Here is a 13958-nt window from a genome sequence, read left to right on the forward strand (position 1 = left end):
CGTCACTCGGGCCTTCTGCTCAGCTGTGGACGTCGTTCGCCCCTTGCTGTCTGCACCGCCGTGAGCCTTGCTTCCCTCACCTACCTCGCCGTTTTCCTTGCTCCCCTCACCGGCCTCGCCGTGGGGGGGGGGGGGGTAGTGGGGGGTGGAAGAGATGCATGTGCCTTCGTTCCTCTTCACATGTCTGCCCCGCCTTCTGCTCCTCCCTGTCTGACCACTTGTTCCTAATCGTGTCTCACTGACTTTTGTATTTAAGTGAGCCACGTTGCCGAATGCAGGGCAGAATCATTAGTTACGTTTACCCTTAGATACGTTTAGTCCCTGTTAAGTGTCGTCATTTGTATTGTTTTGGTTATCATCTTTTACTGTTTGTGTTTATTATTTATTAAACCCCTTTCATTTGAAGCTATCCTGCGTACGGGTCTGTCTCCTTCCTTCCTGGTTGTGACAACAAGGAAACCGAATATGTGGAATTAAATAGAGTAAAAAATGATTAATTTCAATGTCAGTACTGGTATAAATCAACACCAAAAAAAAAAAAAGAAAAATTTGCGATCCAGTGTTTTACACAGCAAATGTTTTAAAGCTAGCTTTTTTGCAATAAATTAAGTTAAATTAAATTGTTTAATCATATTTATAACCAGCTTCTATGTGAAATAAAGATCAAGCTAAGACACTGAAGTGTGAAAGAATTTTTTAAGTAAAATTTGGGTGAAAATGAAAGAAGCATTCAATTCAAAGTCAAGTCTGTAAAGTCAAATGCAGTAAAATAGGAGCAGCTTGTGTAACGTCACAGCTTCGTGGCGTGAAGTTTCTCCAAACCGGCACTTGAGCGTGATGACGGGGGCAGAAGTATAATAAATGAAAAGCCTCTTTAACAGCCGTAAGGAATAGACAGTTCTCCTTCATTAGGCTATATTCATGTCCAGCGCAGCAGCTTATTATGATCTATGTTTCCCATCTCATCTCGTCATGTTGCTTTTTCTGTCTCACTCTCTCTCTTTTTCTCTCTCTCGCTCCGTCTCTCGCCCCCGCCCCTGCCACCCGTCTGCTCTCGAGCAGTGCTAAATGCACTGGTGATTTTAAAGGGCCGGTGTGCCAGATGAAATCGTTTCCTGTTTCTATTTCTGAAGTCGACTGTGTAAAGCGCTACTGAAGCACAACTCGGATCGTTCTACGGTGACTAATCTAGCTGTTTTTGCCCCCCTTCATCTCCGATCACTTCCTCTACCTCTGCTCCCACTTGCACAGCGCAGCCATTAAACAACAGGCCAGGCTTTCATCTCGGAGCCAATCTCTCCATCTCTCTTTGCTCTCTGCTCTGCTTTACTCCTGCGTGTCCCCAGATTGTCATCTTCACTTTACAACCCACTCAGACACAATGGAGGTGGAGATAAAGGACTGTGTGTGTGTGTGTGTGTGTGTGTGTGTGTGTGTGTGTGTGTGTGTGTGTGTGTGTGTGTGTGTGTGTGTGTGTACATGCATGTTTGTATGTTCTGGCATCTATGTTTTGACAGGATATACCACTTTGATTTGCATCCTATTAAAGGATGTTTCTTCCTGGCTATTTATGGCTGATTAAGCCACGTGTTCTAGCTTCATTATTCCCCGTCCAGTACTGTCAATAATCTTAAGTGCTAGAGTGACTCACAAAGTTTCACCTATCTAGTCGATCAGTTTAATCTTCCCTTTTTCATTAGAGTTTATCTTAAAACCATTTAATCATGTTAACAAGATCACTGGCTTCATTCTCATGCTCACTTTAAAGATTGTTGCTGAAAGATGTAAATAATTTCTTATCTAAACCGTTATTCAAATTCATTATATTACAAATCATTTCTTTTCTTTACAGGAAGAAAACAAGGTGCCTTATTAGCACCCAGTGTAGGGTGTTTTCAACAATTGTGTTCTTTTTACTTATTAAACAACACCAAGCCATACACTTTTTCAGGGTCAAATCTAAGACACACATGGTGACGTGAACAAACACATACGTTCCACTCAAACACAAATGTTCGGGAGGTGGAATCAAGTCAGTGGAAATGACACCAAACCGCATTACCCATCAGCTCCAGCACTGATCGCTCACTCCTGCTGATTAGCTGGTTAATTTTCTCCTATTACGTTCTGGTTTCCTTGCTTACGTGTTTGGTGTCTGTGTCATCTTTTGTTTTATCCATAAGTTATAGTTCTTCTTACTTTTATATTAAGGTTGTTGTCTAAATTCTTTCACGATTGAAGTAAGAGATCAATTCATGCCATATTGTGTTTCAGTTTTTTCTGTTTTTAGGATATTTCCACACTGTTAAAACTATATATGCACAATATACACAGTCGGAGTCACCGACTCATAGACTTTTTCTTTTTTAACCAACTCAGTCTTCTTTCTTGTTTTTCCTTCCTGACTTAAAAAAATCCCATATGGAAATGTATAACATGTGCAAATAAAAGGGATTTTAGAATTTTTCTTCAAAGTAGCCTTAGTGACAGATTTGCAGACTCTTGGCATTTTCTCAGCCTCCATGCGGTAGCCACATGGGAAGCTTTTCTACACATCTTAAAGATGCTCCTGCATATGCTGAGCATGTGTTGGCTGTGTTCCTTTGTTCAGAGTAAAAAATATTGTTGCAGAAAAAAAAGACATTTACTCAGCTATTTTGAAAACCTGTGCTGGTTTTGAGAAAACAATCGATTTTGGAATAACTGTGCGATCATGGTGATTTTTTATTTTTTTTAAGATAAAAAAAAACACTTTATCATGTTTTTGTATCTTATACTGCATGTCACTGTTGAAAGAATGTATAAAGTTTTCATTAAAGACAAAATATAATTTGAAGGAGTCTCCAGTGCTAGCGGTCAGAGTGCAGTCAGGGTTTTCAGGATACGTAGCTTTGAGATTTCTTTGTTAACCTCAAGAAAGACTCAAATTGAGAGGTTGGTAAGGGACTTGCACTGAAACTGTGACCTCAGATTCCGGTTCTTGGCTGACAGGAGTGAAACTCACTGAGATCTTGATGCTGTTGCTATTTGATTTCCTGGTCATTCGCCTCCAACATCTTTTATATACAAGATGTTTTCATCTACACTCACTAGATGTTGTTTTCCACACCTTTCTGGGTACAACCTCTAGAAACTGTTGTGTGTGAATATTCCTAGAGGTAGATCAGCAGTTCCTAAAAATATTCAAACCAGCCAACAACCATGCCATGTCTCAGACCATGTCTCTGAGATCACATTGAGCTTGATTTGAACTCAAGTTCTTGGATGTCCTGTAAATAATTGCATAGATAAACAGGTCTACATGTGTTCCTATTTACCCGACTTGTGAATTTTCACGTACCATGTACCATGTGCAAATGAACAATAATTGAAGGTGAAATCACCAGATAACATTTTAAAAAGCTGTACATTAGAAATTGAATTCAGTTATAAAAAATAAAAAATAAAAAAAAAGGGGCATAGTGTTTATACAAGCATATTTCCTTTACATCCTTAAAGGGGGGCCAAATGGGGAAGGGAAGAAAGTTCTTTATAGAATGTTACTTGAGAAAATAGAAAAAAAAGGAAAACAACACCCTCGTCCACTCAGCTGCCAACTGCACAACCCTCTCATCAGGAAAAACCTGCACATCCTAGCTTTTCTTTTTCACAAATCATCCACACTCTTTCTGTCCATCCACATGCCAGGAAGGCAAATCACCCACACATTTCACAGCAATTGCTTCTGCTAACTGGTGGCTTAGGGGTTAGAGCACTTGCATTGCGTCTCCGGGGTTTAGATGTTTCAATCCTGTCTCCACCCCGTGTGTGGATTTTGCCTGTTCTCCCTGTGTTTTAGCGGTTTCTTCCGGGTACTCCAGTTTCCTCCCCCAGTCCAAAGACATGAGTTAGAGGTTGATAATTACAGTATCTCTACAGTATCTCTAAATTGTCTGTGGTGTGTGAGTATGTTTTGTGCTCTGTCACCCCATCCAGGGTGTCCCCTGCCTCGTGCCTCGAGTGTCCTGGTGTAGTTTTCAGGCTCCTCATAACCCTGAACCACTACAGAAAATGGAAAGATGGATGGGTGGATGGATAGATGGAAATCTGGATTTCTGCTTACATTACTGCTAGCATTTGAAAGCTTGTTCTCCTCCTGAGAGGTCATTGCTGTCATTGCTGGCCTGCACTTGCTGCTAGACCTTTTGTTCATGGGGTTTGTACTGTGTATCTTGAAACCAAGTTACAGAAGGTAATTCGTTTTTGTAGGATATTTCATGTGTGAATTTCAACCTGTGTTGAGTGGTGGTAGGTAACTCATCCATTTCCTGTACCATTTATCCTACACAAAAGCAAAGGAAACCTGGAATCTATCCCAAGGGACTTGAGGCACAAGGCTGATGACCCCAAGGCCAAACTCACAGGGCACAAACACGCACACTCAGACACTTAGACAATTATCCTACCATGCCTCTCTTTAGTACCTGGAGAAATCCCCTGAAGCCCAGGAGTTCTAGAGTACCCATAGGAACCCTCTGAAGCAAAACGTGAGAAGAGCATACAGGGTGGAGTCAGGGCTCAAAACCCCAGCCTCGGACGTGTGAGGCAAACCTGCAAACCACAAAAACGTTAGAGATAAATGTAGACAGCCACCTTTGCTAATAAGATATTCGACTCCACCAAATAAGGAGAGATTATTTTCAATCTGAATAGAAAAGTTATTAAATTGTTTGCGATAGGCTTCTGAAGGATAGAACAGAAAAGCCTTTGCTTTGTCCTTCATTTACGATGCCACAGTCTCCTATGGCCTGAAGTAACATGTAGGAAGAACAACATGGTCTCAACAACACTGCCATCGGTAAGCTCACCTTATGGTATGGTAACCTGGTATGGAAAGCGGTATATTAAAAGGGTAGTTAGCATTTTTAGCAATTGTGTGAAACAATTTGAAAAGAGGCAGTCACTGGTCAGTGACTGTTATGTTTTCCCCCAATGGCTGGCTCTCAAGGGCAGTTTCTCAAGTCAGAGATAGCTTCTAGCATTTTACCAGCATACAGTATATGTGAGGAACGCAGAAAATCATTGATGTTGTGAGCACGGTGAAAGACTACTTGCATTATTTTGGCACAGATCATTTGAAAACAAGTCTACGTGTAAGTGCTGCGGTAAATTGACACGTTTTCTACAGTACAAGTGTGTATGTGTGCTCGGGTTTATGTGCTCATCGTTACATTACTGATTGATCTGTGTGCGCGGCTCGCTGCTGACAGCGCCAGGTGCGTTCTGTGTTCGTTCGGATCGGTTTAAATAAAGTTTTCTCTGTGTACTGAGCTGTAATTGGCTGTAGCAGGCATTCTAACAGAGTGTAAGACATCATCTCATTTAATAAAGGGCAGGAAAGAACGCCATTGGCGTCGAAAAAGAGCACACAGGCTATTCCACTTAACCCACCCTATGTGCCTATCTCAGCATATTACATTACTATCAGGAATACAAGAAGCCTTTAAAAGTGTGTGTGTAAGAGACTGTGTTTAAAGCAAAAGAGATTAAGTAGCTATCACTTTTTTAAGTTAGACTTATGTCTGGGTACTTCTAAATGAAGGAGTTTGTGTGTGTGTAGGAAGGTGTGAAAGAGTGTGTCATGCTTAGGAGGACAGAAGAAATTTAATTCCAATTATTCTTTGAAGCTTTTTTAACGCATTTGTGTGAGAGAAAGTAGAACAGAGACACAGCAGCGGTGACAGAGCTAAAAGAAAGAGTGAGAGAGCGAGACTTGGCAGGATAAATTTAATCCCTCAATCCTCCCTTTCTGTTACTGCTTTAAGACTGATTGTTTTTTTGCTTTTGTTTTTTTTTTCCTGTTTTGGCATCCAGTGAAACGCATGATTCCTCACAGCACTGCACTGAAAATACACAATCACATAAAAAAAAAAGCGAGTGAAAAATGTCACAGTTCCAGCCGTCCGTTATCTGTATCACTTATTCTACACACAGTCGCAGGGAACTTGGAGACTACACACCCCCTAGAGGCAACCTAGAGGTACACAACCCCAGGACGGGGTACCAGTCCATCGCATGGCTTAATCACACACAATCACACACTACAGGTTACAACTACTATTACAACACATGCCTTTGGACATGGGATGGAGACCAGAGAACCTGAAGGAAGCCCCCAAAGCACCAGGAAGAACAAGCAAACTCCATACAAAAAGGATGTAGGTGGGAAATCAAACCATCAACCCTGGAGATGTAAGGCAAACATGCGAACCACTAAGAAAGTGTCTGTTAAGGTATTCTATACTGACATTTCTTCAAGTGTGAAATAACTGTGCTGATAAGAAATTCGACTCAGAATAGAAAAGCTATCAAATTACAACATAATGTGGGTTAATTGAAAAGATATTTAAGATGTCCACCAGAGTGTTATTGGCAATCTTGACATTGTTTCACATCCAACGTCAGCGCCCTGTTTTTGGACACCAATAGGACAACGACTTTTGCTTAATTTGCCTGGAACAAGCACTTATTCAAACTGCGGCATAATTTAAGTTGCAATGTGTGAGTCCTACAGATTTATATAAATACTGCTTATCATTCATTATCCTCCTTCTGACGCTGTGTGATCACCACCGGCAAAGAGAAAAGCAAACTGTAAAGCCCTCTAGGAGAAGGAAGAAAAAAGGTAAGCTATCCTTTGTCAGAAATAGGCAGAAGTCTTAGGCTGCTCAGTCATCTGGAACAGAGAAGAGTGAGCACTTTACAACATCGTTGGATTGAGGACGTGTTGGCAGCAGGCATGAGACAAATGCAAGAGCTGTTCAGACAGAACGCAACCATGCACAAGTGCAGAATTCAGAGAATTTAAGTACAGCTTCTTCATATAAAGAAACCAACTCTGATGTTTTCTATTTCTCTAAACCATTGGAGATTTAAATGCAGCAGCAGCAATGGGGTCTGATTTTTATGGATGCCTGAAGCTGGGTCTCTCACTTGACAGATCATAAGGCAAGCTGTCTGGCTCAAACACCGTTGCAGAAACCTAGAAAATCTGCAACACCTTCCATTAGTAACTGGAGTGTGGGGGGTGTGGGAGGCAATAGAGCATAACCTTCTTTTATCTAAAACACTGACTGGTCATTTGAGGCAAAAGGATTCCTTTAGATAAGTCTTTTCTTGAGTTTGAGTTTGTGGCTTGCCCAAGTGCACAACCCAGCCTTAATAGTGCACCTGAAGAAAAAACTGCATGAACCTAACTAGGACTCATTGAACAGGACGGGTTTGTTCACCCGAGTGACTCACTTTAAAAGACTGAGTAATTTGAGACAGAAAACCTTTTTTGTCCAACACATCATTGCAAAATACTGTAGTCGGGTTTCAGAAACTGCCTGAACGAGCCAAGAAGCATCATGGAGCTCACCATCTTCCTTTTCCAGATTTTACAGACTGAATGTAACCATGATACTAGTTGGTAGATGACTGGGATTATTAATGTAGATCAGAAGGCAAGCTGTCTAACATACATGATCACAAAAGCCTAGCAAAAACACTCTGCACCAGCTTCCATTAGGAGAACTGTTGGAGGAACTAGATTATTACCTTCTTTTGCCCCAAACACTAACTGGTCATTTTGTCACAGAAGGCTTCCTATAGATGCTCTTGTCTTGCATCACTTGAGTTGAAATTCTTGATATGTGGCTTGGTTAAATGGATAGTTTTCTCAAATGCACAACCCTACCAGTGCACAACAAAGTAAAAACTGCCTGAACCTGACTAGGATTCACTGAACAGCACAGATTTGTTCATCTGAGCAGCTCACTTTAAAGGACTAAGCAATTTGAGACAGACGACTGTTTATCCAAAACATTATTGCTGCATGGTTGGGTTTCAGAAACTGCCTGAACATGTCAAGGCTCATCATGGTGCTTACTTTTTTACTTTCCCAGATTCTACAGACTGTGTTGCCTCATGGCTACAAAGGCAAATGAACTCATGTATTACTGCCTCCTGTACAGACAGTGATCGCGGTCTTAGATGATCCGGGCTGTTGATACAGATCATACGGCAAATTCGGTTGTTATAGTACTATTGCAGAAGCCTTGCAAAAACACTCTGCCTCACCTTCTATTAGCAACTGGAGAGGTGTGGGAGGAACCAGATCATCACCTTTATTTTGTCCAAAACACCGGTCGTTTTGTGGCAGAAGGTTTCATTTAGATGCTCTCGTCTTGAATCAATTGAGTTAAAAATCTTGAGTATGATCAGTGACTTAAATGGATTGCTCAAGTGTATGTTTTTCTCAAATACACGGTCTGATCAAGCAGCCCAAACCTACTACTTTACCCAAAGGAAAAAACTGCATGAACATGAATGGGACTCAACGAACACAGATCTATTCACCCGAGTGACTCACTTCAAATGACCGAGTAATAATGACTGAGTGATTCTACAGACTCCATGGCGAGTTTGAGTGACTCTCATGAATAGATAGCAGTTTCAAAATATTGAGAGATTCTTATCCACTTATCCTTATTATAGACCAATAGCGTCGTTTAGAGTGAGTTTTATCAGCAATAAGAAGCAAGATCAAAACTTCTCGTTCTCAATAAAGTATGTGAGTAGCAGAGGTGTAATATGTTTACTCTGTCGTGATGTGTTATAAAGCCTCATGACAGCTTTGATATATGGCCTCTGATAGTTCAGAAGGACACTGCTCTGGTGGAGCTGGAGCTAAAGGAACAAAAGAAGGCAAGGTTATACCTGTAACTATGGATCTAAGATTGAGTAGAGTATGCCAAAGCCACCTGGGGTTATTCATGTAGGAGAATGACCAGAGGACAAGCATGATGTAGAGGTGGTGTTTTTTAGGCTGCACACCCGGGGTCATGGTCACACAAGGTGATGACTTTGCTATTTCTAGATTCCTAGGATACTGTAAAATTGAGCAAAAGGTCAGACAAAAGTTCTGAACCAACTCCAATTTCACACTGTATTTATGATCAGTTTTTAAAAACACACACACACACACACACACACACACACACACACACACACACACACACACACACACACACACACCCTCATCTGTAGAGAAAGAGCTTTTGTAGAAATTTGAGTTACTAACTTTTATTTACAGTTTAAAACCTTCTGGGAAGAAAATAGAGATTAAACTGTATACAAATTGTATGAGCGATCTAGATCTATCAGAAAAAGATTCCAAGCTTGGGAGACAAGATATGGCAACAGATCCTTGTACTGTGTAAAGCATTAAGGTGTGTAATGGAGAGTCACAACACATATGTAGACTTTCAATTAAAAGAAAAAAAGCTATGCTAGAAAGCAACATCAAGAGGAAGATCTCCAGAATCTAGATTTATGCACAACATATCAAACCTTGAGTTGGATAAGATTCAACAGCAGAAAACCACATGAGGATCCACTTCAATCTGATGGACCTTGACTCACTCAAACTGTACAGCTGAAGTCTAAAAAAGGTCAGGTGATTGTTTGTCAATGTCTGTGCCCACAATAGACTCAAAATGGGTCTATCTTGATGGTCTAACATTGGTGACAAGATTGGTTTGAACTGCCAGAAAGGATATAGTATCATAAATAATCATTCTTTACAAACCGGGTGAGCAGAGAAGCCTATAAGCATATAATGTACAGTACAAAACATCCAATCTTGAGGTGGATGGGCTACAACAGCAGAAAACCACATAAGGTTTCATTCATTTGAGCCTATTATGGCCAAGCCATTCTGTCTGAAATCCACAAATTGCTGTGTGTAAAAATCCATGATGATCCTGAACAGGTGTTCCTAATAAAGTGGACAGTTGTGTATACTGTACACAGGTGAATATAACAAGGTTATATGGCTATGGAAGGTGTATTGTAGCTTTCTTCTATGATTTGACTGAAATATGTAATGACATTGTATGCAAGGTAGGAACATTTTTAGTGAAATATTTTATACTATATACTATAATTACCTTAAATCATTTAGTGGCTTAGAAGACCCTTGAGCAAAGAAGTACAAAGTCGAGCCAAGTTAACATAAATCTTTCCTCTTTGTGCCTGATGGATCTGCTATGGCATGAAGGTGTTATAAGAACTGTTGCGGTGGCACTTTTGGTGCCACATGGATGTTTGGCACACTGAGCTATTTAAATGTTTTTGGATTACAGGTCTCCTTTGCAACACAGCGCCAAAAAGCACAAACAGCAGCCTCTGCGCCAAAGTACAAAAACCCCACATTATAAATATGACAGCGTGGATGTGGTTTAAGGCAGACTATGAATGGGAGGAAGAGTTGTGGTGAGTGGGTAGGACATGTCTGCTTACACCTGTGTGGAGGACGTATTTCTACACAGTGTCCGAAATTGTGTACTGTGACAATACGTCCTATATCCAATTCAGTACGTACTGATCAGTATGTGTGTTTAGTATAAACACTAACTTGACAGACTATATCTGCCATGTTGGCACTATCTTGTGATCTCTGATGTCATAATAATTACAACAAGGAGTTAACAGATAACACAGGTGTTGTTAAAACAAGTATGGTTTATCCCCAATATTTAATCCCTATGTCAATTACACTCAGCTATTCCACACCAGTCCCGCTGCCTTATGCGATAGCATAACGTCCATTATTTCCATAGTGCCGGATCTTAGCGGATCATCCGTGAATTTCTTGCCTACTGGTGGTAGGGTACTTCTGGGGACAGCTAGTGTTTGATTCATTGAGCTTCCGATACACAAGAACCTCAACAAAAGCACTGACTGACTGTGTTTTGTTCCACTATCACCGCTTATGCCCTCATCACCCACAGGATGTCCAGTCTGGCCACTAATTTAGGAAGGTCTACAGCTCCATAAGAATCCAACAGCTTGACAGGTAAAAAGTACCCAGGACAGAATGTACTGCCATGCCGGTCTACAGTAGCAGCTTAGCAGGTAAGAGGTTGGTCTACTGTATGGAAAGTTTGTATTTGAATCCCAGGACCTTCGAGCTGCCACTGCTGGGACCTTGAGCAAGGTCCATAACCCTCAACTGCTCAGTTGTATAAAAAGGTGTAAATGTAAGTCGCTCTGAATAAGGGTGTCTGCCAAATGCCGTAAATGTGATGCATGTATCATTGCTGATCTTCAAAGCGCTGTTGTGTTTGTGCTCCTGAACTAGTCCAGGTGAGCTCCAGTGCAAGGATTTAATATTAATGAAACGCTAATTAAAATCTGAACTGCACAAAGCAGGTGTGATTATATTCAGCATTCTCTTTGATATGACTATTAGATAATCTTCTGATCTTCATTAGCTAAGCGAGCTAACACTCCCACTCTAATCACACCCACACACATACATACATGCACTCACAACACGTACACTGGAGCTTTGATATGCAGGATGCTAATAATCGAGCGTGGTCATTAAATAGTGTCCATGGACACACACCACACAAACACACACGCATGCACACAACCCTTTGGAGTTTTAAATCAAGATGAATTTAAAATTCCACCTTCAACATCTAAAAAGAAAAGACCAATCAGATCTTTAGATCTTAGCAGTCACAGGTCATGTCCTTATTTATAAACTAAGAACTCCTGACCCTTACATGACTAGACAAAACCACCTGATTCTCTCTTAAAACTAAAATCTCATGAATATATTCTTTTGATTATGCATGTGATCATTTTTATAACAAATTGTTTTGTGTGGAAAATTGTTTATTAGAAATACTGAGAAAATGAGTGAAATTCCTACTGCAGATGTGTGGCAAGACTCATGACTTTCGACTTGCCAAATTAAAATGATTAGTTTACTTAAATCTGCATTTACTTTGATTTGACTGCAAAGAAATTCAACGTGGCCTTATGACCTAAAAACTCCCATTCCATCACTCTGTGGTTGTTTTAAATCAACTAAACAAATACATTAATAAAATAAAACCTCTAAGCACTTTATATGTCTTATATCATATGTGCTATTTTTCTTAAAGCTATGTTCAACAAACTGGTGAGCAACTCCGGTTGCAGTACTATGAAGTAGGCACCAGTAGGCATTCCTACTTCCGGTTGCCATAGGAACAGCCTTTCTCAGTGGGTGGGGTAACTAGCATTCCAAATCGGTTTTCTTGTGAAAATAAAACATTCTGGAGAATTATTTGTCATTTGTGTATTAAATTCAGCAGTGTACAGTATATCTGCATCGTACCGTACAAGATAAAGGAGGCCAAGTGTGTGCTCCACTATCTTAGCTCCCATTGGTTCAACCAGGTTTAAACTTTTCTCAGCTTTGCCCACTGGAGATCTAGTCACCAGACATCTCAAGCACTCGAGGAAAATAAAATTAAACAAAGTAATTTTTTTATCCAGGGTAAAACAATATTAATGTTTTCAACATAAAAACAGTAGCTTTATTCTAGACCTCCTCACACCTGAGTGTCGTTAAATAAATCAGCTCTCCAGGATTTTGCTAGTTTTATTTGCTAGTTTTGTTGAGGCTAAAATGCTTGAACGCTTCTCAGGTTGGATCCACGTGAATCAAAGTGGGCTGAATGTATGAATGTAAGATGTATAAACCCAAATCTGTGGAAAATCTTCAGAAATATTTGAAAAGCTTACTTGATACTGCTACAGATCAACTTCAATGTAAAATGAGTTAAAAGAAGCACTTACCGAAATTCAGCCGGTTGTCGCTGTTGCCGAAATCCAGCGAGTATCGCACAACGTGGTAATTGTTCCACACATAGAGGAGATTGTCTCTTGGGTTGTAGTCCACTGCTGCAATGTACTGGTATGAGTTTGGAAAGGGGATGTTGATGTTCGTCCCACGATTCTTCTCTGTGCTGTACATGTAATCGATTTTATTCCCCGACGCTTCGTTATCGTCGTCTTCGTACACACTCTTTACCACATACAAGACTCCGCAGATCATGAAGGCGTTGGATGCTGAGCGCTTGTCGTACGTCGTGTCCCAGGACCCTTCGATTCGGAGGGTGTACGGATTGAGCTGGCTTACGACGATTTTCCCGTTGTTCTGCTCTGTTGCGTAGATCACCCACAGACCGTTTTCGTCTGTAGCCAGGTCAATGTCCGACTTCCCTCCCCAGCGATACGGAGATGTATCGTGATAGTTTGCATTGGCGATAATCGCCTCACCGCTTTTGATTCGAGTGCGCAAGTCGAACTTGACGATGTTGCGTGTGCGCTCTTTGTTAAAGAACAACGCTCCGTCATACACAACAAAACCAGTGCCATCAACACGATGCGGGAGTTTATAAGTAGTAGTGGGACGTCCTGCAATAAAATCCTCTTTGGACGAGTATTCAGTGAGCGTATCAGTGCGGTACGGCGTCCATGGCATGTAGTAAATTTTATTTGACGACTGTAGAGGGTCTTTGCACCACGAGCCTGATTGGTGGTCCGACTCGAAAAGGTGTTCGCTCTGGTACACGCCTTTCAGAACGCCTGGACACAGGAAGACTGAGACACATAAAGAAAAATGTTGTGAATAACAGATGATGAAAATGTAAGATACAGCATTCCAAAAGTTACCAGAATAATATCCATCATAAATGAATGGAGAATCATTTGGTGGATATTGCGATCATGCCAGGCTTCATCAGCTGGTGGATTGTTTTAGCGGATTAAAAGCAAGCAGTCTAAAAATAGTGGAGCAGAAGCAATCCAGATCTGGAGGGTGGGGGGTGGGGAGACAACCTGTAGTTCAATATTTCCAATGTATTAAATTGGAACTGTGGCAGATTCTGTACTGTGACTTGCTTTGTCCAGTCAAATGCGTTTACTTGAATAATTTCTCTTAGGGTTCAGAGACGTACTGGCTTTCATACACAGTGATGTAACAACATGGTTTTCTGATATGTTTAAATAAAAACAGAAATTGTGCGTTTAGTATTCAGTCTGATCAGAAAAACTAGCATGAACGCCTGATGCTAAACACAACACAAGCATTT

The 13958-nt window shown here is 40.8% G+C and overlaps 1 protein-coding gene across 5 annotated transcripts in view; it reads right to left on the reverse strand.

Moving 5' to 3' along the window:
• The window catches only part of adgrl3.1 (adhesion G protein-coupled receptor L3.1), a 167486-nt gene that overhangs the window by 77880 nt on the left and 75648 nt on the right, over positions 1-13958 (reverse strand). For all 5 annotated transcript variants that reach the window (XM_047816555.1, XM_047816554.1, XM_047816553.1 and 2 more), the window contains one exon: positions 12661-13467. In XM_047816555.1, coding sequence (XP_047672511.1) covers positions 12661-13467 — 807 coding nt within the window. The remainder of the gene's footprint in view (positions 1-12660; positions 13468-13958) is intronic.

Source organism: Tachysurus fulvidraco, chromosome 7 (genome assembly GCF_022655615.1).
Source record: "Tachysurus fulvidraco isolate hzauxx_2018 chromosome 7, HZAU_PFXX_2.0, whole genome shotgun sequence".
In the NCBI taxonomy this organism is placed as follows: Eukaryota; Metazoa; Chordata; class Actinopteri; order Siluriformes; family Bagridae; genus Tachysurus; species Tachysurus fulvidraco.